The sequence below is a fragment of the Penicillium waksmanii genome (genome assembly GCF_028829765.1).
Source record: "Penicillium waksmanii strain IBT 27052 chromosome Unknown utg000004l:1.0-5674109.0:1.0-5678898.0, whole genome shotgun sequence".
Lineage (NCBI taxonomy): Eukaryota > Fungi > Ascomycota > Eurotiomycetes > Eurotiales > Aspergillaceae > Penicillium > Penicillium waksmanii.
The window spans coordinates 1,036,255-1,060,398 of NW_026643251.1; the positions used below are offsets into that span (position 1 = coordinate 1,036,255).

At 51.0% G+C, this 24,144-nt stretch overlaps 4 protein-coding genes across 4 annotated transcripts; 3 read left to right on the top strand and 1 right to left on the bottom strand.

Moving 5' to 3' along the window:
* Positions 1–240: 240 nt before the first annotated feature.
* Positions 241–1,374, bottom strand: N7481_003257 (trans-2-enoyl-CoA reductase (NADPH) TSC13; the record flags this gene model as incomplete). Its single annotated transcript, XM_057262476.1, has 3 exons — positions 241–920; positions 1,040–1,255; positions 1,341–1,374. The coding sequence occupies 3 exons, from the start codon at positions 1,372–1,374 to the stop codon at positions 241–243; spliced, it is 930 nt and encodes a 309-aa protein (XP_057124137.1).
* A 1,813-nt stretch (positions 1,375–3,187) lies between these two features.
* Positions 3,188–6,810, top strand: N7481_003258 (peroxidase/cytochrome P450 family protein; the record flags this gene model as incomplete). The annotated part of the gene is made up of 7 exons (XM_057262477.1): positions 3,188–3,451; positions 3,504–3,601; positions 3,681–3,729; positions 3,783–3,975; positions 4,044–6,222; positions 6,291–6,417; positions 6,481–6,810. The coding sequence occupies 7 exons, from the start codon at positions 3,188–3,190 to the stop codon at positions 6,808–6,810; spliced, it is 3,240 nt and encodes a 1,079-aa protein (XP_057124138.1).
* A 990-nt stretch (positions 6,811–7,800) lies between these two features.
* tom1 (E3 ubiquitin-protein ligase TOM1) lies at positions 7,801–20,249 on the top strand (the record flags this gene model as incomplete). Its single annotated transcript, XM_057262478.1, has 6 exons — positions 7,801–7,848; positions 7,952–14,949; positions 15,002–15,702; positions 15,754–15,843; positions 15,910–20,082; positions 20,155–20,249. 6 exons carry the CDS (start codon positions 7,801–7,803, stop codon positions 20,247–20,249), a joined length of 12,105 nt encoding a protein of 4,034 aa, XP_057124139.1.
* Positions 20,250–20,745: 496 nt separating this feature from the next.
* N7481_003260 (ribose-phosphate diphosphokinase) lies at positions 20,746–21,980 on the top strand (the record flags this gene model as incomplete). The annotated part of the gene is made up of 4 exons (XM_057262479.1): positions 20,746–20,822; positions 20,893–20,984; positions 21,077–21,449; positions 21,554–21,980. 4 exons carry the CDS (start codon positions 20,746–20,748, stop codon positions 21,978–21,980), a joined length of 969 nt encoding a protein of 322 aa, XP_057124140.1.
* Positions 21,981–24,144: the final 2,164 nt, after the last annotated feature.

Sequence of the window (24,144 nt, forward strand, 5' to 3'; positions counted from 1 at the left end):
AGAATGTATGCGTTATCGTCGCGTTCCCATCATTTCTTTCACTGATTTTCGTCCGAAGGGCCCGCAGTAGAATATTTAAACCACTTTTTATTTGAATACGGCAGATAATAGTATGCCGATGGAGTCGAATAGACGTGGGTCATGGTTGTGTTGTTTTGGGCATTTCAGCCCGACTCACCAAGTCAATCGTGATTTCTGCCCATAAGCCTTTTATAGAATAGGGCAGGGTACATCAATCCCTTAACAGATACCAGCCAGCAGGACAGTGCGCTTCTTCTTATACTTATCGCCAAAGTCCTTACGGTAGCGCTTCTCCTTCTTCCAGGCCCAGCTCCACATCTGCAAACCACCGACGAGAGTGAAGATAATCACACTCCAGTTCAACTGGCTAGCGAGCCAGATACCCAACCAAGCAATGATCTCAAACATATAGTTGGGGCAGGTGACCATGTTGAATCCAAAGCCCTGGGGAATGCCACGCTCGGTAGTACCCGGGCGACGAAGGCCGCGCAGAATCAGGTGGGCATTGAAGTTAAAGATCTCGCCAAAAGCGAATAGGGTCAGACCGGCATATTGCAGGAGCGGGCTAGGCTCGGAGGTGGCGGCGACTGAGTCAGGGCGGAAGACCCAGTAGGCGATGTTGAATCCGGCAAGGGCCCAGTAGTGCGCGCTGTTCTTAAAGATGTTTCGGGCGGGCATGGTGGCGTTGCTGAAGCGGTGCACGAAGATTGTTTCATACTCGCGCTTGAGGAAGTGCAGAGTTAGGAGGGCGCAGACTAGGAGTTGGGTGTCGGAGGGAGCGGGGATGGTGTCGAAGTTGAAGTAGAGTAGCGGACGGAGGGGGAAGAGGAAGAGTGCGGGAATCAGGAGCGGACCAAGGTACTCGATGATAAAGACGGTGCGCCAGGCGATTTGGGGTCCTGTTGGATGCTTGTTAGAACGCGTTTCTTGAGCTGCAGGGTGGCGGCTGTGGACATGTCCGTATGCCCCGCCGCCATTGCATCGACATCAGTTCAAGCAACGCTTGTAGGTGGCGTACCTAGATCCTTGATATGGATCACGCTGGACTCCCGGAGACCGGTCTCATCAATGGTTGTGTCCTTGGCGTTGGGGACGACGCTGCGGTCACTTCCCTTGGTGATTCGCAGACGGTGGACGGAGGAACCGGAGACATCGGCGATCATGTTATGCAGATCTTCACCAGAGGCATCGAGTGCAATGGTGAGAGTCTTGGGGAGCCTCCGGATGGGCTTGCCTGTTCATTGTCAGTGTTTTGAAGACTTGTTGGGATTATCCCCTAAAGCTAGGACTTGTGATGGTGGGGAGCTGTGTATGCTTACCCCGAGGCTCCACAGTGAGAGTGATCTTGGCCATTGTGTGCTGACAAGCTCCAATTCAGAAGCTGGAGATGTTTCAGGCGAATTGAGGGGACCTGATGAACTTGTTGGGGTCACGCGAAGCATCGAGAAATTGTTGGTGATCGCCTTGGACGACCTCGGCATCCGCAAGGTCACGTGGTATAAACACCTGAGGCATGAACACCGGGTCTCTAGCCTCCATTTGAGAAGAGCAGAGCAGAACAGAACACAATACAATACACTCCGACATACCCCTGGAAGATGTCGTTTCGAATTATTTCGAGTCAGCTGTATGAGACGATTCTACTTGGCAGCGGCTAAGAAATACGAAGGTCACTTCGACGGTTTTGCAGTAATGCAAGCCTCATTTCATACTACAGATATACCATCAGCACGCTAAACGGGCCGTCTCGTCAGCTATGACAATGTCCGTTTGTACATTCGCTGATTCGACCCTAGGCTCCATCAGCCAAATTTGGGGCCGTTCCCAGCTGCACCTCCATAAGCGATGCAATCCGGACAAGCTGAATGGTCTTCTACCTCGGGGATTGCCCTGCAAGGCCCGATCGGATTCGTGGAGAGACCCGGAAGCCCGGGTTGAACGGACACCCCTGCAGAGACGGCCTACGATTTGGGGCCAAAATCCACTGTTCGTTGCCTGGATCAATTTCTGAGACCCGGTCGGATATCAGCTCACTTGAGCAAACGGCGCGGCTGTGCAGCTGTGCATCATCGGCTAGTCTGCCCGAATGATGGAACCAATCAGCTCCCCTAAACCCACAGTCCTCCGGTCTGACTATGGCCCAGATCTCTGGCAAGAAAGAATACTGGGAGATTTTATGAGTCTATATTCTTCTGACCTGCATCTTAATGCAGCCCGTGCTATGAAAAAAAAGAATGACAATACATTATGAAATGCTCGGATTACTTGACTGCGGGGCCAGTTGCAGATCGCCACTGGATAAGCTGGCCTGTCATTGTGCCAATGACAGCTTAGGCCAACTGCCCCATTCCTTCAGGCCTGCCACGGACACCATCTGGACTTGGCCGCGACGAGGGTTCCTGGATTGAAACCTCTTACATTGTAGGCCTTAACCAATACGAGGCCTTTTTCTTGACCGAACTTTAAACGGCTTCGTGGAAAAAAGCAGAGGGGGTATTATAGGAATTTCTGTCCTCACAAGCGATTCGACGCACGAATAAGGAGTGCCCCATTGTTCACATTGCGGTGGGGCACCCGGTCGTCTGTCTTTTCCCATGCAAACACCAAGGCGCACAGCTGGGTGGTTAGGGTTGTGGCGCTAGATGACAGACCATCACCGAATCAAGCCAAGTCTCTAAAAAACTATGGACTCATTAGCCTGGGTACGGCTGAACAGCCCCAGCCGTATTTGCCTAGTCGTGTTGCCCTCGGATTACGCCGCTGGAAGCCTATAATTGCCCCAATACCCTCCGATGTGTCCTCATGATGGTAAATTTCTTCTTTTAACAATATTCCGTGCTGTACTTGTTGAACCGCGATTGTTTTTGATTTCCCCCTTGGTTCCTTGTACACAGTTGGTCTGAAGACCATTGCTCTATACGGACATCCTCGGCTCCACGCTATTGTTCTTTGAGTTGGTATGACGACTCCTTGCTATTCTCATTAGTTACCCTTTAGCCCCGGCGACCCTACCCCTCCTCAAGGATGGACAAAACTCCAAACCTCGAACCCCGGATAAATTAGAATTTCGTTTTCTTTCTGATATTTAACTCACCAGCTAACGCCTTCTTCTACAGCTTGAGTACTCTATCTTTTTTTATTTGTATAATTATCCACTACTTCCATGATGTCTGAGAACAACAACGGAACTGCCAATGGCAGAGAAAACCCAATTGAAAAGATTGAAAAAGTGGTTGAGGCATCCCTGAGGCCGTTGCCCACTGAAACCGGCGATGGTACCTATATTCAAAGCAAGAAGATGACTGGATTTGCCAAGGACTTGAAACACATCGATTTGAATGATGTGAAGACGCTCGCCGAGGTTGCGAAAAGCGCAGTTAGCGGAGATCCCCTTAACGACAGAGACTATGTTATGGAGGGAATTGTTCAGGTTTGTTTTCTGTGGACGACTTTTTGAGTATTCCATTCTCACATCTGCCTAGCTTGCGGCCGACTTGCCTGCGACATCTCGGGCTGGAAAGGGATTAACAAATACTTTCCTCAGTACACTTTGGAACGATTTGGAACACCCGCCAAGATCGTGAGTCTAGTCCTCTCTTCTACGTCATTGATGCTTTACAAGGCGTGGTACTGAGTACTAATTTTCTTGACGTGGAAAGGTATCTCGGCCGTGATGCTCTTTATCGCAGCGCCGATGGCTCAGGAAATGTATGATTTACCATATGACGCTGCCGGTAGAATTACCTTACTAACACAACCAGAATGTCTTTTGGCCAAAACTAGGTGCTGCAGGCACTGCATATGCTCGATCCGTTAGACCAGTAACTGTTCAGTCGGCTTCTCTTCCGGAGCCAGAGACTCTTTTCGACAGTCTGCTAGCCCGAAAGAGCTTCAAGGAACACCCGAATAAGATATCTAGCACTCTGTTTTATCTTGCGTCTATCATCATTCACGGTAAGAGAAAGCTCGCAAACCAGCCCCAATTGCAATCCAATTCATCGGACCAAGCTGACAACTAGGAGACCTTTTCCAGACGGATCGGAAGGACAGCTCAATCTCAAACACCTCTTCATATCTGGACCTGTCCCCCCTTTATGGTAATAACCAGGAAGAACAGAATCTCGTGAGAACTTTCCAGGATGGAAAGCTCAAGCCTGACTGTTTCTCCACCAAGCGAATTCTGGGCTTCCCTCCCGGAGTTGGCGTCATGCTCATCATGTTTAACCGCTTCCACAACTACGTGGTGACGCAGCTGGCAGAAATCAATGAAGGTGGTCGCTTCACGAAGCCCGACGAGTCCAACTCCAAAGCTTATGCCACATGGGATAATGACCTTTTCCAGACCGCCCGTCTTGTCACCTGCGGTCTATACGTTAACATCATCCTGAAGGATTACGTGCGAACGATTCTTAATCTAAACCGTACCAATAGTGCATGGAGTTTGGACCCTAGATCAGACATGAAGGATAGCCTGCTGGGTGATGCTGCTGCGGAGGCCACCGGAAACCAAGTGTCTGCCGAGTTCAACCTTGTCTATCGATGGCATTCATGTGTCTCTGCCCGTGACCAGAAATGGTCGGAGGGCTTGTACGAGGAGATATTTGCGGGACAGAATCCTAATGATATCAGCCTACAGCAGTTTGCTATGGGGCTCGGCCACTGGGAAGCAAAACTCCCTACCGACCCCGTTGAGCGCCCATTTGCCAAGCTGCAGCGTACTGCCGATGGCACCTTTGATGATGACGACCTGGTTCAGATTTTCGAACAGGGAGTTGAAGACGTGGCCGGAGCTTTTGGGGCTTCCAATGTGCCTGCTATTTTCAAGAGCATTGAAGTACTCGGGATGAAACAGGCTCGGTCTTGGAACCTGGCAACCCTGAACGAATTCCGTACTTTCTTCAACTTGACTCCTCACAAAACCTTTGAGGATATCAACTCGGACCCCTATATTGCCGATCAACTCAGACACCTTTATGACCACCCTGATCTCGTGGAGATGTACCCCGGGTTGATCGTCGAAGATGCTAAAGAGCCAGTGGTCCCTGGCAGTGGCTTGTGTACCAATTATACTACTTCCCGGGCCATTCTCTCCGATGCCGTTGCCCTAGTCCGCGGCGATCGCTATTACACAGTTGACTTTACCCCGAAGAACCTCACGAATTGGGCCTATAATGAGATCAACTATGACACCTCTGTTGACCATGGCCATGTCTTCTACAAGCTCGCTTTGAGGGCATTTCCCAACCATATCCGCGGAGACTCGGTATATGCGCATTTCCCGATGGTGGTTCCCAGCGAAAACAAAAAGATCCTGACAAGCCTTGGACTTGGAAGCACATACAGCTTTGACCGGCCTACTTTTCGACCTACCCCCCGCTTCATCAACTCCCAGGCCGCCTGCAAGTCGGTCCTTGCTAACCCCGATACCTTCAAGGTAACGTGGGGCAAGAAGCTCGAGTTTATCCTGCACCGCGATGGCCAATCATTTGGCCGAGACTTTATGCTCTCGGGTGATCGTCCGCCAAACGCAGCGTCCCGGAAAATGATTGGCAATGCCCTGTACCGAGACAAATGGGACTCGGAAGTACGCTCCTTCTACGAAGATATCACCCTACAACTGCTGAAAAAACACTCGTACAAAATCGCTGGAGTGAACCAGGTCGATATCTCCCGCGACGTGTCCAATCTAGCCCAGATCAATTTCTGCGCCAATATCTTTTCGCTCTCGATGAAGACTGAGTCTAATCCCCGAGGCGTTTTCAGCGAAATGGAGCTTTACCAGATCATGGCTCTGGTCTTCACGTGTATTTTCTATGACGTTGATGTTGCAAAGTCCTTCCAGCTTGAGCAAGCTTCCCGCCAGGTTGCACAGCAGCTTGGTGAACTGGTGATGGCGAACGTCGAGCTTGTCGATAAGGCTGGGTTCATTGCCAATATTGTGAATCGCCTCCATCGTCATGATACCTTGAGTGACTATGGTGTCCACATGATCCAGCGCCTGTTGGACAGTGGACTGCCGCCCAAGGAGATTGTCTGGACGCACATTCTTCCATCGGCTAGCTCTATGGTTGCCAATCAGGCGCAGCTATTCGTTCAGTGCTTGGACTTTTATCTGGAGAAAGAGAATGCTGCTCACTTGGCTGAGATCCAGCGGCTGTCGAAGGACCATAGCCCTGAATCCGATGAGTTGCTTCTACGATAGTGAGTTTTGATCATGGCTGAATTGTCTTTGCAGTTGTCGTTTTGCTAACTAACACTCTTTGTACTAGTTTCATGGAAGGTGCCCGGATCCGATCATCGGTGGCATTGCCGCGAGAAGTCGCCAAGCCAACCGTCATCGAAGACAACGGGGAGAAAGTGACGCTGAAAACCGGACAGAATATTTATTGCAATTTGGTAAGTCGAGCCATTGTGTTGTATTCCCTATTCCCAGGTGCTAATTTGGCCTTTTCAATGTAGGTGGCTGCCAGTCATGATGCCAAGGCGTTCCCGGACCCCGAACAGGTTCGATTGGATCGGGATCTGGATGAGTATATTCATTTCGGATTTGGTCCGCACAAGTGTCTTGGGATGGATGTTTGTCAAGTGGCCCTGCCAACTATGCTCCGAGTTGTGGGACAATTGGAGAATCTCCGTCGCACCCCGGGTCCTCAGGGTCAACTCAAGAAGATTCCCGCGCTGGGTGGAATTACCATGTATATGAACGCAGAGCAGAGCGGTTTCTCGCCGTATCCGTCGACGCTGAAGGTCCAGTGGGACGGAGAGTTGCCCAGGGCGAAATATTCGTGAAGGGTGAAGGAGAGAGAGGGGGGGGGGGGGTGAGAGGATGGTATTGAAAGGGCCGATATTTGATGTATTTCTTTGATGAGAGAGGGGATTTTCTTTTATGTGAAAATGAAAATTAAATTGTTCTATGGTTATTGCCGAAATGTAAGATTCCAAGCTACTAGAAGCATACTATTATACTAATAATACCATGTAATTTTATTGTATTCTTTCTGATAGTTAGCAGTGTGATCCTCCGCCGGTTTCTAATAAGAAGCTGACCCCCCCCCACGAGCGGGATTAGACGAATTTACAAAGTACGCTTCACCGATAATTAAAAATTAAATCAGAAATCTCAAAGTAAAGCATAGTTTGCTACTAAAGTATTCATGCCCAAGTATGCCTTAGTGCCTGAGCCCGTCGCGGGGAATCCAACGTAGTCGCAGTCCGCAGTCCCGCTCTCACCTGCAGTGCCTGCCAGTCCAGCTCTGCTCTGCTTTACAGCTCAGGTTCTTCTTTCACCTTCTCTTCCTCCACTGCATCCCCCCTCCTCTTCCTTCTTTCTTCCACACCACCTCCCCCCCAACCTCCCATCATTCTGTTCTCTATTTTCTCGACTTTTTGCCTTTGATCGCTTTTCGATTGTCATCACCCCAGGGCCAAACGACCTGCACCCGTTTTCTCTGGTCCGTTTTGACTGCAACCCATACCTCTATCTTCCATCCAGCCTGAGCTATTTCTGATTCCTCACAGCTCGATTTGATTGTCGATTACTTCTTCCTCTATTCCGACCGACCTGAAATCTTCACCTGCCATACGATTCGCGCGTTCCCACGACCCCAAATCGACTCAGTTTTCGCGCGGCCGGAGAAGAGGATCCCAAAAACGTCATAAGGCACCCTCGCGCTTGTTCCGCGACCCGGTTGTCTCGACCTCCCCACTCCACCCTCGAGGAGGCTCCTCTCCTGGATTTTCAACGCCTCCTCATGGTTGGCTGTCCTTCTGATCGTCAACATGGGGAGAATTAAGAAGGTGGCTAGCCGCAAGCATGAGGCTACAATCGTATGTTCCCCGTTCCGTGACAAAAGAGTTGATCGATCCACGCCCTTCGGAAGCCTCCTCCCCCCGTCTGCATTCCGACTAAAATTTTTTCTACTTGCTATAGTCACCTTTTCTTGAAGAATTTATCGGGAAATCAATAAATCTCCCTATCCCAGAGCTTCCTGCACACCTGAGCTCGTTCCCCCGGCTATGGCCCTTTCCTCGCGGCGACCTTTACCACTGGATCACAGTTCTAGACCGCTTCGATGAAATTCTGGCCTCCGTCATCGAAAAATACTTCCTAAACACCGGCCCACAGACTCAATCATTCGGAAGGAGTGTCCTGGAAGAGTCATATGCTGCCGATCCGAGCAAGAAACCGGCGGAGGGCATTGATGCCAAACTGAATAACCTTGGGTATGGCCCGGAGGGAGACAAGGAGCTCGTGGAGGCGATATTGAATTTCTCGCGCCTTCTACTCGAGAAATGCGGCAACCGCAGCCTCTACAATAGTAGCGAGCGACTAGGCGACCTTTTGAATACCACATCACTGTCTCTTCTCCAATCCACCTTACGTCTGGCATTATGTCTAGCCCAGAGATACCACTCGCGTCAAAGGGGTCATCAACAGCAGACTATGCTGGCGACACACTACAATATTGACTTGGAGAAACTGCAAAAGATCGCTGCACCGTTCCCTCGCCCGTTTGTCACAAGTCAAACTCCGTTCGCCGATTCTCCTGCTGTTGGCGGCAAAACCAAGGAAAAGACTCCCCCGACCTCGACCAAGTTGAATGCGAATGAGTTGGTTTCGCTTGTGCGCGATGAAAATGGCTGGGAAGAATGGGGCAATCTTCGCGTGCTTTACTACCCCACTGGCAACTCTGAACAGATGAGAACAACATCCGACTTTGGTAGGGGCGAGCAAGATCCCAGCACTCCGTCCACGCCAACCCCACTGCGTCGGAGTGCAACACATCCTACTCCACGTCTAAGCCGCGGCTCGAATGTAGATGAGGCCCCAGTCCCCGTGCCTAATACTGGCGGCGGTGGTGGTGCTAAGACCGAGGAACCATCTCGAAACGGCAAAATCTTGGATCTCACGTACTCCAAAATCTCATCAGCGAAAACGGAAGATATAATCGCCTCCAATGCACCGAATTTGCCCGTGGAAGCAAAGTACGAGCTTCTTCATAAACTCCGTGTGGCCCAAGCCTTGTCTACATCGCGGGAAACTCGCGAGCAGATCCTGTCGATTCGTATCTTGGCCGTGACCAATCTGGCCTATGTCCAGACCGAGTCTGCATTCCAACACAAGATCCTGCAGTACGATATGGAACAGTCGAAACGCCTTCAATTGACCTACCAGCTTGCGGAGATTGTTCACCTTGGCGCTAGTGGCGACCTTACGGTTTCGAGAACATTGCAAACATTGGCAATCCAAGCCCTTGATGCCTTGGCGAAACACAAATCTCGTGCCATCGATGTTTGTGCTGCTTTGAGCGTCAATGTCAACCATGGTGTGTTGATGTTCCTTACTCGCAAAGTGGTAAATGAGCTGGGCGCAGAGGATGATGGAACCGATGATTCTTTCCACGACGAATGGCGGGATGCACTGCTTGCTCTTCTGCGGACGCTTCCCAGTTCGAGCTCCCGCACTCCAGAGACACTGGTCGCGGCTGGTTTGATTCCAATGTTTGTTGATATTCTCAACCTCCGCACTAGCAAATCTCGCCGGGTCTACTCGCGAATTATGGAATTCCTGGACACTTTTGTGCACGCCGTTCGCGATGCTCTTGGTACACTCACTGCTGCCAAGGGCTTCGATGCCATCTCTGACCTGATTGACCATGAGACCAAGACAGCATTTGAGAATGTTTCTAGTGGAACTGGGTTCCCGGACCAGTATAAGAATCCCTCCATCGATTATCAGATCCCCTATTTCCAGCAGCAAACCCTCCGGTGGATGTTCCGCTTTGTCAACCACATCATGCAGCATAATGGTGGAGGTTTCGATCGAGTCCTGCGCAACCTGATCGACTCACCCCAATTGTTGACCTCCTTGAGATTGGTCTTTGAGAATGCTCGGATTTTCGGTTCCCACGTCTGGAGCAATGCTGTCAATATTCTTAGCAGTTTCATCCACAATGAGCCCACTAGTTATGCGGTCATTGCCGAAGCTGGACTGAGCAAGAGTTTGCTTGCGGCTGTGATGGGGCGTGAGCTCCAGGCTGAGGAAAAGCCACCCGCTATAGAACCTGAAGATGCCGGCACTGAGGCGACGCCGTCAGCACCTGCAGCCGTTGCTGAGCCTACTCCGGCAGAGGTGAAAAAGACAGCAGGCCGTGAGTATGTTCTTGCGCGGCCCCGAAACACTCCTCTCGCCCCCGGAATCATCGCTGCTGCCGATGCGCTGGCTTGTATTCCCGCGGCATTCGGAGCCATTTGCCTGAACTCATCTGGCTTGGATCTATTCCAGTCTTCCGACGCTCTCGAAAGCTTCTTCGAGATCTTCGAGAACCCCGAACACATCAAATGTCTGAAAGAAGACCCCAATCTGATCCGTTCCCTTGGTACAACCTTTGACGAGCTTATTCGTCACCACCCTGCTTTGAAGACATCAATCATGTCCGCCGTTATTGTGATGGCTGCTCGTGTCAATATACTTGGTCGAGTTAAGGCTTGGGAGTTGGGCCTGGGTACAAAGTTATGGACTCAGGATTCACAGGGCCAGTCTGTTCTTTCTGGAGATATCGCCTCTTTGTTCCGAGACATCGGCGTGGCTGTCGATGCGTCGGTAGAAAACCCCCGCTTCCTCGGTATACATTCTCTGAATTCCGTTGCCCTGCCAAACGGTGGAAAGCTCAGTTATGGTGCTCTAGAAAGCCTGCTTCCCTCGCCAGATGCCAGCTTCGAGCCCAAAGACTATGATGAGCATGGTCTAACACTCACGGACTATATATTCCCTGCTATTCGTTTCCTTGGTGCCTTTTTTGAAAACCAGCCGAATTGCACAGCCTTCATCCAGGCCGGAGGATCGGAGTTTGTCCTTGACTATGCTACCCTCCAGGGGATGTCCTTCCACTTCCACGGTACAGATGCTAACCAAGAACTGACGGTCCTTGTCCATATGCTCGCCGAGACAAAACCACACCTGATCATTCCTTCCTTGATGGACCGCGCGCAACTTGCAGTGAACAATCTTTCGGCCTTCTCCACATCCCCCAATCCTTCTGGATTTTTCACTGCACTGGCCAAGCCCAATGACCCGAAGGAGCCGATCACAGAGCCTACACTCGCCGCTCAGCATGGCACATTCTTCGCCAAGCATCTGAATGCTGTTCTGATACTGACGGATCTTCTGCGTGAGGTTTTCGCCTTGCCGCTATATCAGACCCGATCGGTTAACCAAACTGCCCCCTTCGCTCAAGTCAATCTTGCCGATCGTTATTGTACATTGGTTGCTTCTCTTGGTGATCTCCAAGCAGCATGTGTCTGGGAAGAAATCATGCTGGAAAAGAACATACCCGAGAAATGGGTACAGTCAACTGGTGTTCCTACCGACCGTACCGACCGGAATACAAAGAACCTTCCACCTGCTCAACAAGCCACGGATTCTGCAACTGCAACCTCGCGCGAAGGAACGGCAGTTGCGGAGAGCAGCAAGACTCCTGCCCCCGAAAAGACCGCGGATGATGCTAAGGTAGACGAGGAGACCCCAGCTTTCAAGAATGTCCAAGCCCTTCGATATCTCTTGAGCGGCCTGCCATCTTCTGTCACTGGATTTTTCCACAATCTTGGACTCAGTCTGATCACCAAGAGGCGACCTACTACCGATCAAAAAGCGAAACAGAATGCCACAATGGTTGCTGATGCTATTGCGGAGTCTGTTCTTCGACAGCTTCAGTTGGCTGCTGCAAACTCTTCTGACAGCCCGAGACATCGGTTCGCGTATCTCATTGTTACCCTTTCCTCGTTCTCGCATCTTCTGTACGAGGTTTCCAATGAGCGTCCCCAGTCAAACTACTTGACAATGGTCCTCGTGGCTTTCAAGCGACAAAATGGTCTGAATGTTCTCAAGGAGATTAGCCAAATGTTCATGCGTGAAATCCAGTCCCTCAAGCCTTCGGAATATGCGCCTTATACCGATAAGAAGGTGCCCGACGAGCTCACTTCTGCCTACGGTGGAATCAAGATTATCCTTGCTCTATTTTCGGAACTCGCGGGAGGAAAGAGCATCGTAGACTCCAGCCAGACACAGGCCTTGACCAGTCATCAAGACCGTGATCGTGGCAGCCCTGATTACTTCCAACCAGGTCAATTCATCGTCGATCTTCGCATGCAGATTCTACCCATGGCCCAGGAGATGTGGAATTCCGAATTCGCGACTCAGTCCGAAAGTTCGGTCATCAAGTGCCTTGTTGATATTCTCCGGTCATCTCTGGATGGAGAGTACGAAAACGGAGCTGCTCACGAGGCAGATACTCAGCCCCTTCTGACAGAGACGACTCGCCGTGCATTTGTGGTCAGCAAAGAACGTGCTGCTTCTCTGGTTGAAAAGGGATATAATGACAATGAACTGAACAAGGAGGCCCTCTATCGCTGCAACAATGCCCTCGTCAGTGCGGAAGAATACTGCAAGGCACAGAACTGGCTTCGGGCTCCGCCAAGACTCCCTCCGGGCCCTAACGATATTCAAACTGGTCACTCTGACACTGCTTCTGGCGGGGAAGGTGCCGATGAACCTGTTGGCCCAGATGGGACGCCGTTCAACGGTGGCGGTTTCCTTGAGCGATCTGGTCTTGCGATGCTTTTGGCCCAGGCTACAGGACGACCTGTTGATGACCCGATGAACCCCGAGCAAGAAGACGGACGGGACATGGATCCTCTCATGCGGGATGGCTTGGCTCGTGCCATCCACAATGTTCTTAACGACGATGATATGGCCACAGATGACCAGGCTGAACCTTCAAACCAAACTCGCGATGCACAGTCCCATGACGATATGTCGCCCCTCGAACCGATCAATGCCCCTCCTCAGGCTCCTGCCGCAGCCCAGACTGAATCCGCTCCTCGCCGCCAACTGGTTACAGTCGAGTCTCTGGATGTGGAACGGGAACAAATCCGCTCAAACCTCATCGATCGCTGCCTGGACGTCTTGAATGAGCATCATGACGTTTCCTTCGAGCTCGCAGACCTCATCTCTTCTGCCATCAAGAAGCACCCCGAACCTGAGAACTTCCGTCGCGATATTGGAGAGACTCTTGTTCAATCCCTCGTCTCTCTGCAGATGGAGAACTTTCAGACTGCTGGCAAGAAGATTGCTGCTTATGCACACATTCTCGCATTGGTCCTACAGGATCGTGACATGTATACAGCAACTCTTGAGGAATTGAAGGATTGCTTCTCAACTTTCCTGAGCTTCGTCAAGCTCCCTGAAAAGGCTGACGACGAAAGGTTCCCATGGGTTGGCCATGTGCTGCTAATTCTGGAGAAACTGTTGTCCGATGACTGCAAGCCACCTGTTATTACATGGACTCCTCCAAACCCCGAAAACCCCAAGGCTGATAACGATGGCCCCGCTCGACTTGAAGAGCCTCTTGTCTCTCTTGAGGAAAAGACCAAGCTCTTTGAGGCTCTGGTGGAAATTCTTCCTCGTGTGGGCAGGGATGACACACTTGCTTTGTCTATCTGCCGTGTCCTAGTCATCCTGACTCGCCAGCGCAGCATTGCGGCTCGTTTTGGCGAAAAGCGAAACCTTCAGCGCCTCTTCGTCATGGTTAAGCAGTTGGCCAGTGCGACAAATGACAAGCTTCAAAGTTCCTTCATGCTCATTCTGCGACACATTGTTGAAGACGAGGCTACGATTCGCCAAATCATGCGCGCTGAGATCGTTGCTAATTTCGAGTCTAAGACTACTCGCCAGATCGACACCACCGGCTACGTTCGACAACTGTACCATCTCGTCCTCAGGGCGCCCGAAATATTTGTCGAGGTCACCAATGAGAAACTGAGACTCCTTCGCTATGACAACTCGCAGCGGCCGCAAGTTCTTGGATTGAAGGCCGATAAAGACCGCACCGCTCGTCTTCGCCATGGCAAGGGCCTCGAAGAGGACAAGACCGAGCCCGCAGGTGAAGCATCGGCTTCGACAGCCGCTCCGGCACAAACATCCGAATCGGACGATAAGGACAAGGACAGCAAGAACCAAACCAAGAACACTGAGCTCAAACCACCTGTGGTGGAGAACCCAGATGGTGTGATCCATTATCTCCTGTCCGAAATTCTGTCATACAAGGATGTGGATGACAAGGAATCCACCGAGCCGGTTGAACAGTCTACTGCCGAGCAGGCCGATCCTCAAACCGATGTCGAGATGGGTACTGATGACCCAACGCCTTCTATTGCGAGCAGCACTGCCGATTCTCAGCCCAACCGCGCCGCCAACCCTGCCCCGGCCACGAAGAAGGGAGAAAAACCGACTTTCAAGGCAGAGGACCACCCCATCTACATTTACCGTTGCTTCCTGCTCCAATGTCTGACGGAGCTTCTATCCTCCTACAACCGGACCAAGGTGGAGTTTATAAATTTCTCCCGGAAGGCCGATCCTCTAGCCACAACTCCCTCTAAGCCGCGTTCTGGAATTCTCAACTACTTGTTGAACGTGCTTGTCCCCATCGGAACTATGGAGCATGATGAGTCACTGTCATTCAAGAAGCGCAGCATCACCTCTAGCTGGACGATGCAAACTCTCGTTGCTCTTTGTACCAAAACCGGCGAGTTCGGCGGCGTCGGCCGTCGTCGAAACGAACACAAGCGCAACGAAGAAGATGAGCCCGAGCTTGCTTTTGTCCGCCGTTTCGTTCTAGAGCACGCTCTTCGATCTTACAAGGATGCCAATGCCTCCACTGAGCCCTTGGATGCCAAATATTCCAAGTTGATGTCCCTTGCCGATCTCTTCGATAAGATGCTTAGCGGCTACTCTTACTCCCAAGATGCAGGATTCCCGTCTTCGACAAGACAACTCGCGAAGACAATGTTCGAGAAGCACTTCATTCCTGCTCTGACCGCCTCTGTCGCTGAAATCGACTTGAATTTCCCTTCATCCAAGCGTGTCATCAAGTATATCCTCCGCCCCCCTCAACAAGCTTACTCAAACAGCCGTGCTCCTTAGTGAGAACTCCGACATCTCTAACCTCGGTGAAGCTGATGATGATGAAATTTCTTCGGCAACATCAGTTTCTGACATGGAGGACGAACGTGAAGAAACTCCTGATCTCTTCCGACACTCTACTCTCGGCATGCTCGAACCCCGTCACGAGGAAGAGACCAGCTCAGAAGAATCCGAGGGCGAGGATGATGAGATGTATGATGATGAGTATGATGAAGAAATGGAATATGACGAGGACATGCCCGAAGACGATGGTGAGGTTGTCAGCGACGATGAGGATGGCGTGGGCCCCATTGAAGGTCTTTCTGGTGATGCTGTTGAGGTCATTATCGATGAAGATGATGAAGATGATGACGACGACGAGGATGATGATGAGGACGACCACTCGGACATGGAGGAAGATGAGATGTTTGCGGACGAAATCACTGGCGATCACGACAATGACAGCCTCGCAGATGGCGAAGATGACGAGTGGGAAAGCGAAGAGATGACCGAAGACGAAGAAGAAGCCGAGATGATGAACCAATTCGAAGACGAAATGGCCGATATGCGCCAGTCTAACCGTCAACCCGATGGTCACCACCGTATCAATGATCTATTCCGTGCTCTGAACGAAGCCGCCGGAGGGGTCGATGATCTCCACGGTGAAGGCTTAGGAGGAGATATCCACGATGAAATTCTTGATGAATTGAACGAGGATGGAGGTTTGTCTGCCTCTCTCTTTCTTCGTGACGCACTTCGCTTATTAAATCCAGAAGACGACGACGAAATGGACGAACTAGAAGAAGAAGGCGACGATTATGACGACTACGAGATGGACCAGGGATCTGAAGGCGATATGGAAGGTAAGTTGAGCTTTCGTGCAAGGGCGGAGATGCGCGTTCCAATTGCATAACTGACACTTGTTTTAGATGATGATCTCCTTGAGCCATGGGGCTGGGAGGGCGATGAACTGCCACCCCCTCGTGGCCACCATAACCACCGCTTCCGTGGTGGACCAGGTCCCGCTTGGGCAACTGTTACCGAAATCATGCCCGGTCGCAATGGCGGCTTGGTACCAATTCAACCCTACCACCGTGTCCACCGTGGCCAAATGCCCGGAGGTCGAGGGAACGATGATGGCACTAACCCTCTGCTAATGCGCAACGACCGCGGTGATGCTAATTCCCAACTCCGCGGACAAGGCCCCGAAGGCTTCTCTGACTGGCCTGCTCTTGATGCGCAGGGTGGACAGGGCCGTCTCATGCCAATGGACAGTCCTATGAGCTTTATGAACGCCATCATGCAAGCCATTGGTGGCCAAGCTCAGCCTGGCGTTGGAGTTGTTACTCGACCGGATGGCATCCACATCCACGTCGACCGCAGCACCGTTCTCCCCACTAACCGTCTCAACGATATGTTCGGCCTCAGTCGAGGACAGGCAGCCAACCCCCCTCGTGGTCGCGATGACCCCCACCACGCCGTGAAGTTTTCCTTGTGTACGACCAAGAACCGCTGGCAAGAGGAAGCTCGCATTCTCTACAGTGGTACCTATGTTGAGAAGTGCCAACGTATTGTCAACTCCCTTCTGAAGGGCTTGGTCCCCCCTGCCCTCGAGGAAGAAGAACAACGCCAAAAGGTGGCCGAAGAAGAGCGCAAGAAGGCGCAAGAAGAACGGGCCGAGAAGGAACGACAAGAGCGCATTGCGCGCGAAGAAGAAGAACGTGAGCGCAAGCGCCAGGAGGAGGAAGAAAATGCTCGACGACAGGCTGAGCAAGAGCAAGAAGAAGCTGAACGACAGGCTGCCGGCGGTGATGAGCCGATGGAAGACGTCCAAGAGACAGAGTCTGTGACCGAAGAAACGGCGACTTTGCCTGAGTCTGCCCCTGCTGAGCCTGCTGAACGAGTCCACACCACCATTCGGGGCCGCCAGCTTGATATCACTGGTCTGGAAATCGATCCTGAGTACCTCGAGGCGCTTCCGGAGGAACTCCGTGAAGAAGTCATCATGCAACAGCTCGCTGAGCAACGATCCCAAGCTGCTGCTGCGGGCGAAGAGCCAACCGAGATCAACTCGGAATTCCTGGAAGCTCTGCCTGCTGAGATCCGTGAAGAACTGTTGCAACAAGAAGCCGCTGATCGACGCCGACGGGAACGAGATAGCGCTCGACGACAAGCCAATGCTGGTAGTGCTGCCCCACGGGCCGAAGATATGGATGCTGCCAGCTTCCTAGCCACCTTAGACCCTTCGTTGCGCCAGGCCGTTCTCGCCGATCAACCCGAGGAAGTTCTCGCTACATTAGGCCCTGAATACCTGTCGGAGGCACGAACTCTTGGCGGTCGACGCATGGCGCAGTTTGGCGACGTTTCCGGAATTCCGGGAATGGAGCCTCGCCAACGAGGTGAGGCTGCTGAAGGTCAAGAGCCCAAGAAGCAGCAGCGTCGTCAAATCGTTCAAATGCTTGATAAGGCTGGCGTTGCCACACTCCTTCGTCTAATGTTCATGCCGCTGCAGGGCAATGCCCGCCACCAATTGAATGACATTCTTCACAATGTTTGTGAGAATCGCCAGAACAGAAGCGAGGTTATCAGTCTCCTTCTGTCTGTTCTGCAAGACGGTAGCGTGGATTCCTCTGCAATTGAACGCAGCTTCTCCCACCTTTCTTTGCGTGCCAAGGCTCCCGGTGTGCAAAAGACTCCTCAGTCCACCAAACGCAACCCGACCATTCAGTCTTCCTCCAGCGTCAGCACTGATGTGACTCCTATCATGGTGGTTCAACAGTGCCTGGGAACACTGTCTTTCCTTTCCCAGTTCAATCCTCACATTGCTTGGTTCTTCCTGACCGAGCATGATTCTGCCTCTTCGCTCAAACTCAAGGCATTGCGAAAGGGCAAGGGCAAGGAGAACCGTTCTAACAAGTTCGCTCTGAACGCTCTTCTTTCGCTCTTGGATCGGAAATTGATCATGGACAGCCCCAATTGCATGGAGCAATTGTCTGCTCTTTTGAGCAGTATCACTCAGCCACTTACTGTTCTCCTCCGTCGTGAGAAGGAGAAGCAAGAAGAGGAGAAGGAGAAGGGCAAGGAGCCCGAAGGAACTCAAGCCGAGGAGTCTGCCGAGCAGCCTGCTGACTCGGCATCAGGTGTTGATACCGCCATGACAGATGCCCCCGTGCCTACAGTTGAGTCTGCTGAAGATCAAGGTACTACTCAGACCACAGAGGGTGAAGATGCGAAACCCGCCGAGAAGGATGGCTCAAAGCCTGGCGATGAGGAAAAGCGCAAACGCAAATCCATTGAGCCTCCTGTCGTCCCCGATCACAACTTCCGACTAGTTGTCCATATTCTTGCCGCTCGTGAATGCAATGGCAAGACCTTCCGTGACACTCTCTCAACCATCAACAATCTGTCTGCGATCCCCGGAGCTCGTGATGTTATTGGCAATGAACTCGTTGGGCAAGCACAGACCCTGAGTGATACGATTCTGGCGGACTTGGAAGACCTTCTCCCTCATATCCACCAAGCCAAGACCGGCACAGACATGCAAGGGTTGGCCCTGGCCAAGTTCTCCCCCGCCAGCTCTGACCAAGCCAAATTGCTGCGTATCCTTACCGCCCTCGATTACCTCTTCGATCCTACTCGTGTGGACAAGTCCAAGGGCACCGAGCCTGAAGCCGCACCCAAGGAGGATGTCCTCAAGAGGCTGTATGAAAGTGCTACTTTCGGACCTCTGTGGACTAAGTTGAGTGACTGCCTGTCTCTCATTCGCCAGAAGGAGAATATGCTTAACGTGGCTACAATTCTTCTGCCGCTGATCGAGGCGTTGATGGTTGTTTGCAAAAACACCACTCTGAAGGACCAACCGATTAACCGCAACATTCGCGAGGCATCTGTTAACAGTGCTCCCGATGTTGGTCCTGGCATGGAAAACCTCTTCTTCAAATTCACTGAAGAGCACCGCAAGATTCTCAACGAGCTTGTCCGTTCCAACCCTCGATTGATGAGTGGCACGTTCTCCCTGCTGGTCAAGAACCCCAAGGTCCTGGAGTTTGACAACAAGCGCAACTACTTCACTCGTCGTGTGCACTCTCGTGGCTCTGAGCCTCGTCACCCCCACCCTCCCCTTCAACTCTCCGTCCGTCGCGACCAGGTCTTCCTTGATTCGTTCAAGTCCCTCTACTTCAAGACCGCGGACGAGCTTAAATACGGCAAGCTCAACGTGCGTTTCCACGGTGAAGAAGGTGTGGATGCTGGTGGTGTGACTCGAGAATGGTTCCAGGTCCTTGCTCGGGGAATGTTCAACGCTAATTACGCTCTGTTCACCCCCGTTGCTGCTGATCGAACCACATTCCACCCTAACCGCCTCAGTGGCGTTAACTCGGAGCATCTTCTGTTCTTCCGATTCATTGGGCGAATCATCGGTAAAGCTCTCTACGAGGGCCGGGTTCTGGACTGCCATTTCTCGCGCGCTGTTTATAAGAAGATTCTCGGCCGAGCTGTTTCTATAAAGGATATGGAATCTCTGGATCTGGACTACTACAAATCTCTTCTGTGGATGCTGGAGAACGACATCACCGACATCATCACCGAGACCTTCGCCATCGAAACCGACGACTTTGGCGAGAAGCAAGTGATCGACCTGATCGAGAACGGTCACAACATTCCCGTCACCCAGGAGAACAAGGAGCACTATGTCCAGCGTGTTGTCGAGTACCGTCTCGTCGAGTCTGTCAAGGAGCAAATCGACAACTTCCTGACCGGCTTCCACGAGATCATCCCGCCAGACCTGATCTCCATCTTCAACGAGCAAGAACTGGAATTGCTGATCTCTGGTCTTCCTGAGATCGACGTGGATGAGTGGAAGAATAACACCGATTACCACAACTACTCTGCCTCTTCGTCGCAGATCCAGTGGTTCTGGCGTGCGGTCCGCTCCTTCGATAAGGAGGAACGCGCTAAGTTGCTCCAGTTTGTCACGGGTACTAGTAAGGTCCCTCTCAACGGCTTCAAGGAGTTGGAGGGTATGAACGGTGTCAGCAAGTTCAATATCCACCGCGACTATGGCAACAAGGATCGCCTTCCTAGTGCGCACACATGTTTCAACCGTAAGCTTCACCCCCACCCCACCTCACTTTCTTCGTCGCCTGTGGCATTTTACTAACTTGTTCCCCCTGCAGAGCTTGATCTTCCCGAATATGAGAGTTATGAAGATCTCCGTCACCGGCTGTACACAGCTACGACGGCTGGTAGCGAGTACTTCGGTTTCGCATAGAAGCGAGCAGGTTCTGGTTTCTTTCTATTCCTATCCTTCTCTTCTAATTGGCAATTGTGTTCTCCAGCATTCAATGGCGTCCGGGAATGGTATGGAATCGAATCTTGGTGATGAATTTCGCGCGTGGAGGAAAGATGAAAATGAAATGGAATGGATTCGAATTCGAATTCATATTTAATGGGTCGGGCGTGTATCTGGTTGAAGTGCAGGTCAACCAGAGACCTCCTGTATCCCATATTTGTACTTAGATTGCTTTACGGAATATCCATATGTTCTACTTTTTGTTACCTCCTACTCCTATACCATCCGTCTACATAGTTTAGTATACTCCGATGCACGCGGAAGGCGGTGAGTGGCAGTCACGGGACAATGCGGGGCCTAAAGCGGGCATTGGCAGATTGCGGGTAATCGATTTTTTGATTTTTTTTGATTGAATCTCGACTTTCTTGGGAGTTCCCTCTCTAACCTCTCCTCTCCTCTCTCTCACACACACGTCATGTCGTCCAATTCCAACTCTATCAAGCTGTTGACGGGCAACAGCCACCCCGAGCTGGCCGAGCTCGTGGCTGACCGGTGCGTGCTACAGCACACGATCCCCGATCTCCATCTCCGTGCAGACGGGAAACTAATCTATGAGAGTTAGTCTCGGTATTGAATTGACCAAGATCATGGTCCTGCAATACTCCAACCAGGAGACCAGTGTCACAATCGGTGAAAGTGTGCGCGACGAAGATGGTATGTGAATATCCTGTTCACCAAAGATATGCCGGACATGAATCATATATTGAAAAGAAGTTCAATGACTGACAATATTCTCTCATATACAGTCTTCATCCTGCAGTCTACACGACCTAACGACATCAACGATGGCCTCATGGAACTCCTTATCATGATTAACGCTTGCAAGACCGCCTCCGCCCGCCGCATCACCGCCGTCATCCCCAACTTCCCTTACGCCCGCCAGGATAAGAAGGACAAGAGCCGTGCTCCTATCACCGCTAAGCTCATGGCCAACATGCTCCAGACCGCTGGCTGCAACCATGTCATCACCATGGATTTGCACGCTAGCCAGATCCAGGGCTTCTTCAACGTCCCCGTCGACAACTTGTACGCCGAGCCTAGCATCTTGAAGTGGATCCGTGAGAACCTCGACGTTAGCAACTGCATTATTGTCAGCCCGGACGCCGGTGGTGCTAAGCGGTACGTTTCTCCATGATTTTCAAAGAGGCATATTGGTCTTGATCTTGATCTTGATCTCGATTTCGATGTCGATCTCATTAACTAACGCTAACGCTTTCTCCCAGTGCTACCGCCATCGCCGATCGTCTCGATCTGCAATTCGCCCTCATCCACAAGGAACGTGCCCGACCCAATGAAGTTTCCCGCATGGTCCTGGTCGGAAACGTCAAGGACAAGGTCGCCATCATCGTCGACGACATGGCCGATACCTGCGGTACACTCGTCAAGGCCGCCGACACCGTCATGCAGCACGGTGCCAAGGAAGTCAACGCCATCGTTGTCCACGGCATTCTCTCCGGCAAGGCTATCGAGAACATCAACGGCAGCAGCCTGAGCCGTGTCGTCGTTACCAACACAGTTCCCCACGCCGAGAAGAAGGAGCAATGCGATCGCATCGAGACGATTGATGTCAGTCCCACCCTCGCCGAGGCTTGTCGTCGTACCCATAACGGCGAGTCCGTTAGCTTCCTCTTCTCGCATGCTGTCGCATAAGCGTCATAGCTCTCCACCTCTACCTCTTCTCCTACTTCCTACTTCATCACTTCACGTCTCGTCTCGTCTCGTCTCTTTTCCAAGCCAATTTCTGCCAATCTGGGCGTTAACAAACCCCACCCCTTCATCCGCATCGCTCTCATACCTATCTATCTATCTATCTATCTACTCTCTATCTCTCCCTCTGTCTCTCTTCTGTCAACTCTACTATATTCTAGTCGCGGAGTCCATTGTGTTACGTGGGAAGAAAACAAAAATACGATTCCTATGACCATTTCAAACAAACTCCATTCTTCGATCGTGGTACGGAACGGTTGCACCCTTAGAAGGTGCGAAGTTGTGCTCTTCTCTCTCCATTCTACTTTTTTTTTTTATTGCTTTTTTCTCATAAACCGGCGAGCCAAAATGAAGACCAGAATTATAGAGCTTTTTTTCCCTTTGCTTTGCTTTTGTCCTCGGTGGGTCTTACTTGCATCGTGGGCGTGTCATGTCATGTCATGTCTGGGTTTGGATTTAATTTTCTCAACGCTTGTGTTTGTGTCTGTATCTGTATATGTCCATGTTTGCGCTTTCATATACGGGTTACTGCCTAACTCAGGATTCCTGACTCAATACTCCGTGTCCGTGTCTTACTAGTATCTAGAATTTGAATGCCTTGATAGTCTCGGGTGATCCGATCCGATCTGACCATATGCTCCGCTCTGTTTCTGCTCCTGTTTCCGTTTCTACTTCCAAAGCCAGTGTCTTAGTCTCAACATGTATGTATTATTTGCTAGCTAGTGCTAGTGCCTCGATAGAAACTACTAGTATTTTCAAACGACTCCGTTTCTGACCTCTTTGTCTCTTTCTACGGGTACTAACTAGTGCCGGTGCTAGTACTAGGCAGTGTACCTAGAGAGGGCAGGCCGGGGCTCTCGGCGACTTGCGTTATGTCTTTGTCTTTGCCAGAAGTATGTCTCGGCTCAGGCGGTACCTAATGCCAGTGTGGCTTTGCAATCAGAGGAGGTTTGCGCGGGTGTGGTGTAGATCATGTTTGATCTCAGGATGTCTCGCGCGTTACTAGTATTATTGGGATTGAGTGGGTGTTTTAAGTGTGACTCTAGGGACTGAGGGTGTTTTATTTTAGGAAATGCCTCTGGGTTGACTTAAATATATCCATGGATGCCAGTGTCTTGGAATTACAACTTGTACTGGAGGTGGTGCGGTTCGGGGTCCTGGAGGTATATATCCACATCCTGAAATTAGGGTTAATCTTGCCAGTTGGGGAGAAGACAACTCACCGCGTGATAGTAGCACTAGGGGGTCTAACTAAGTCGAATCTAAAGGCCCATTGAATATTATACAATCTTGATTATTTATTAATGGATTCTTTGAACCTATTAGTATCTTAAAGCCGTCGTGGCGCCAACTCCCGATCGGCTGCTTCCGATGATGAAATAAGGGATGATGGATAGAGACAGAGACAATCGGGCGTACTATGCAGAGAAACTATTTAGTTTGCTGGAGATCTATATGCATTTGTCTTCAATACCAGCATGCATGTAGTACTTTGGGCGCTGTAGAACAATCTCTATGGTTGTCATTGCGGTTCGCACCGTTCATCCCCACTTTGTGCAGCCCACACCTGAGCAAGGTCAGACTTCTAGTACATTACCAGTGCAGAGTTGAATCAAAAATAATAACCTTGAATGAAATGATGCGTACTGCTCGATGCTTCCAGGATGCGTCGCCTAAATCATCATGATCGTCCACGTGTGCTGGAGATCTCGGGATACCATCACCCAGGTAAGGTTTAGACGGGCACCAGACCAGGCACATACGAGGCACTGCTACGTGTCGAGAAGAAATAGGAACAATGATTTAAACTTAACCCATTTTTTTGAGATTGGATTCTTCAAGTATCAGACATAAAAAAATTCCCCCACGTTTTTGTCCGCCGGGAAAAAAAATGATTCTCATTTTTGCTTTTTAAAAAGTGTGGTTGCAAGATATCATTCCCTTCCAAAAACCATATCCTTTCCCCGAGAAACGTGGGGAAAAATTCCTTCCCTTCGCCCATCTCTCTCTCTCCATTATAGAGAATCAGAGTTGTAAAAGTCCCCCCCCACCATTTCACCTATGCGGAAAATAAAAAATCATGACATCGCGGATCGGATCATGAGAT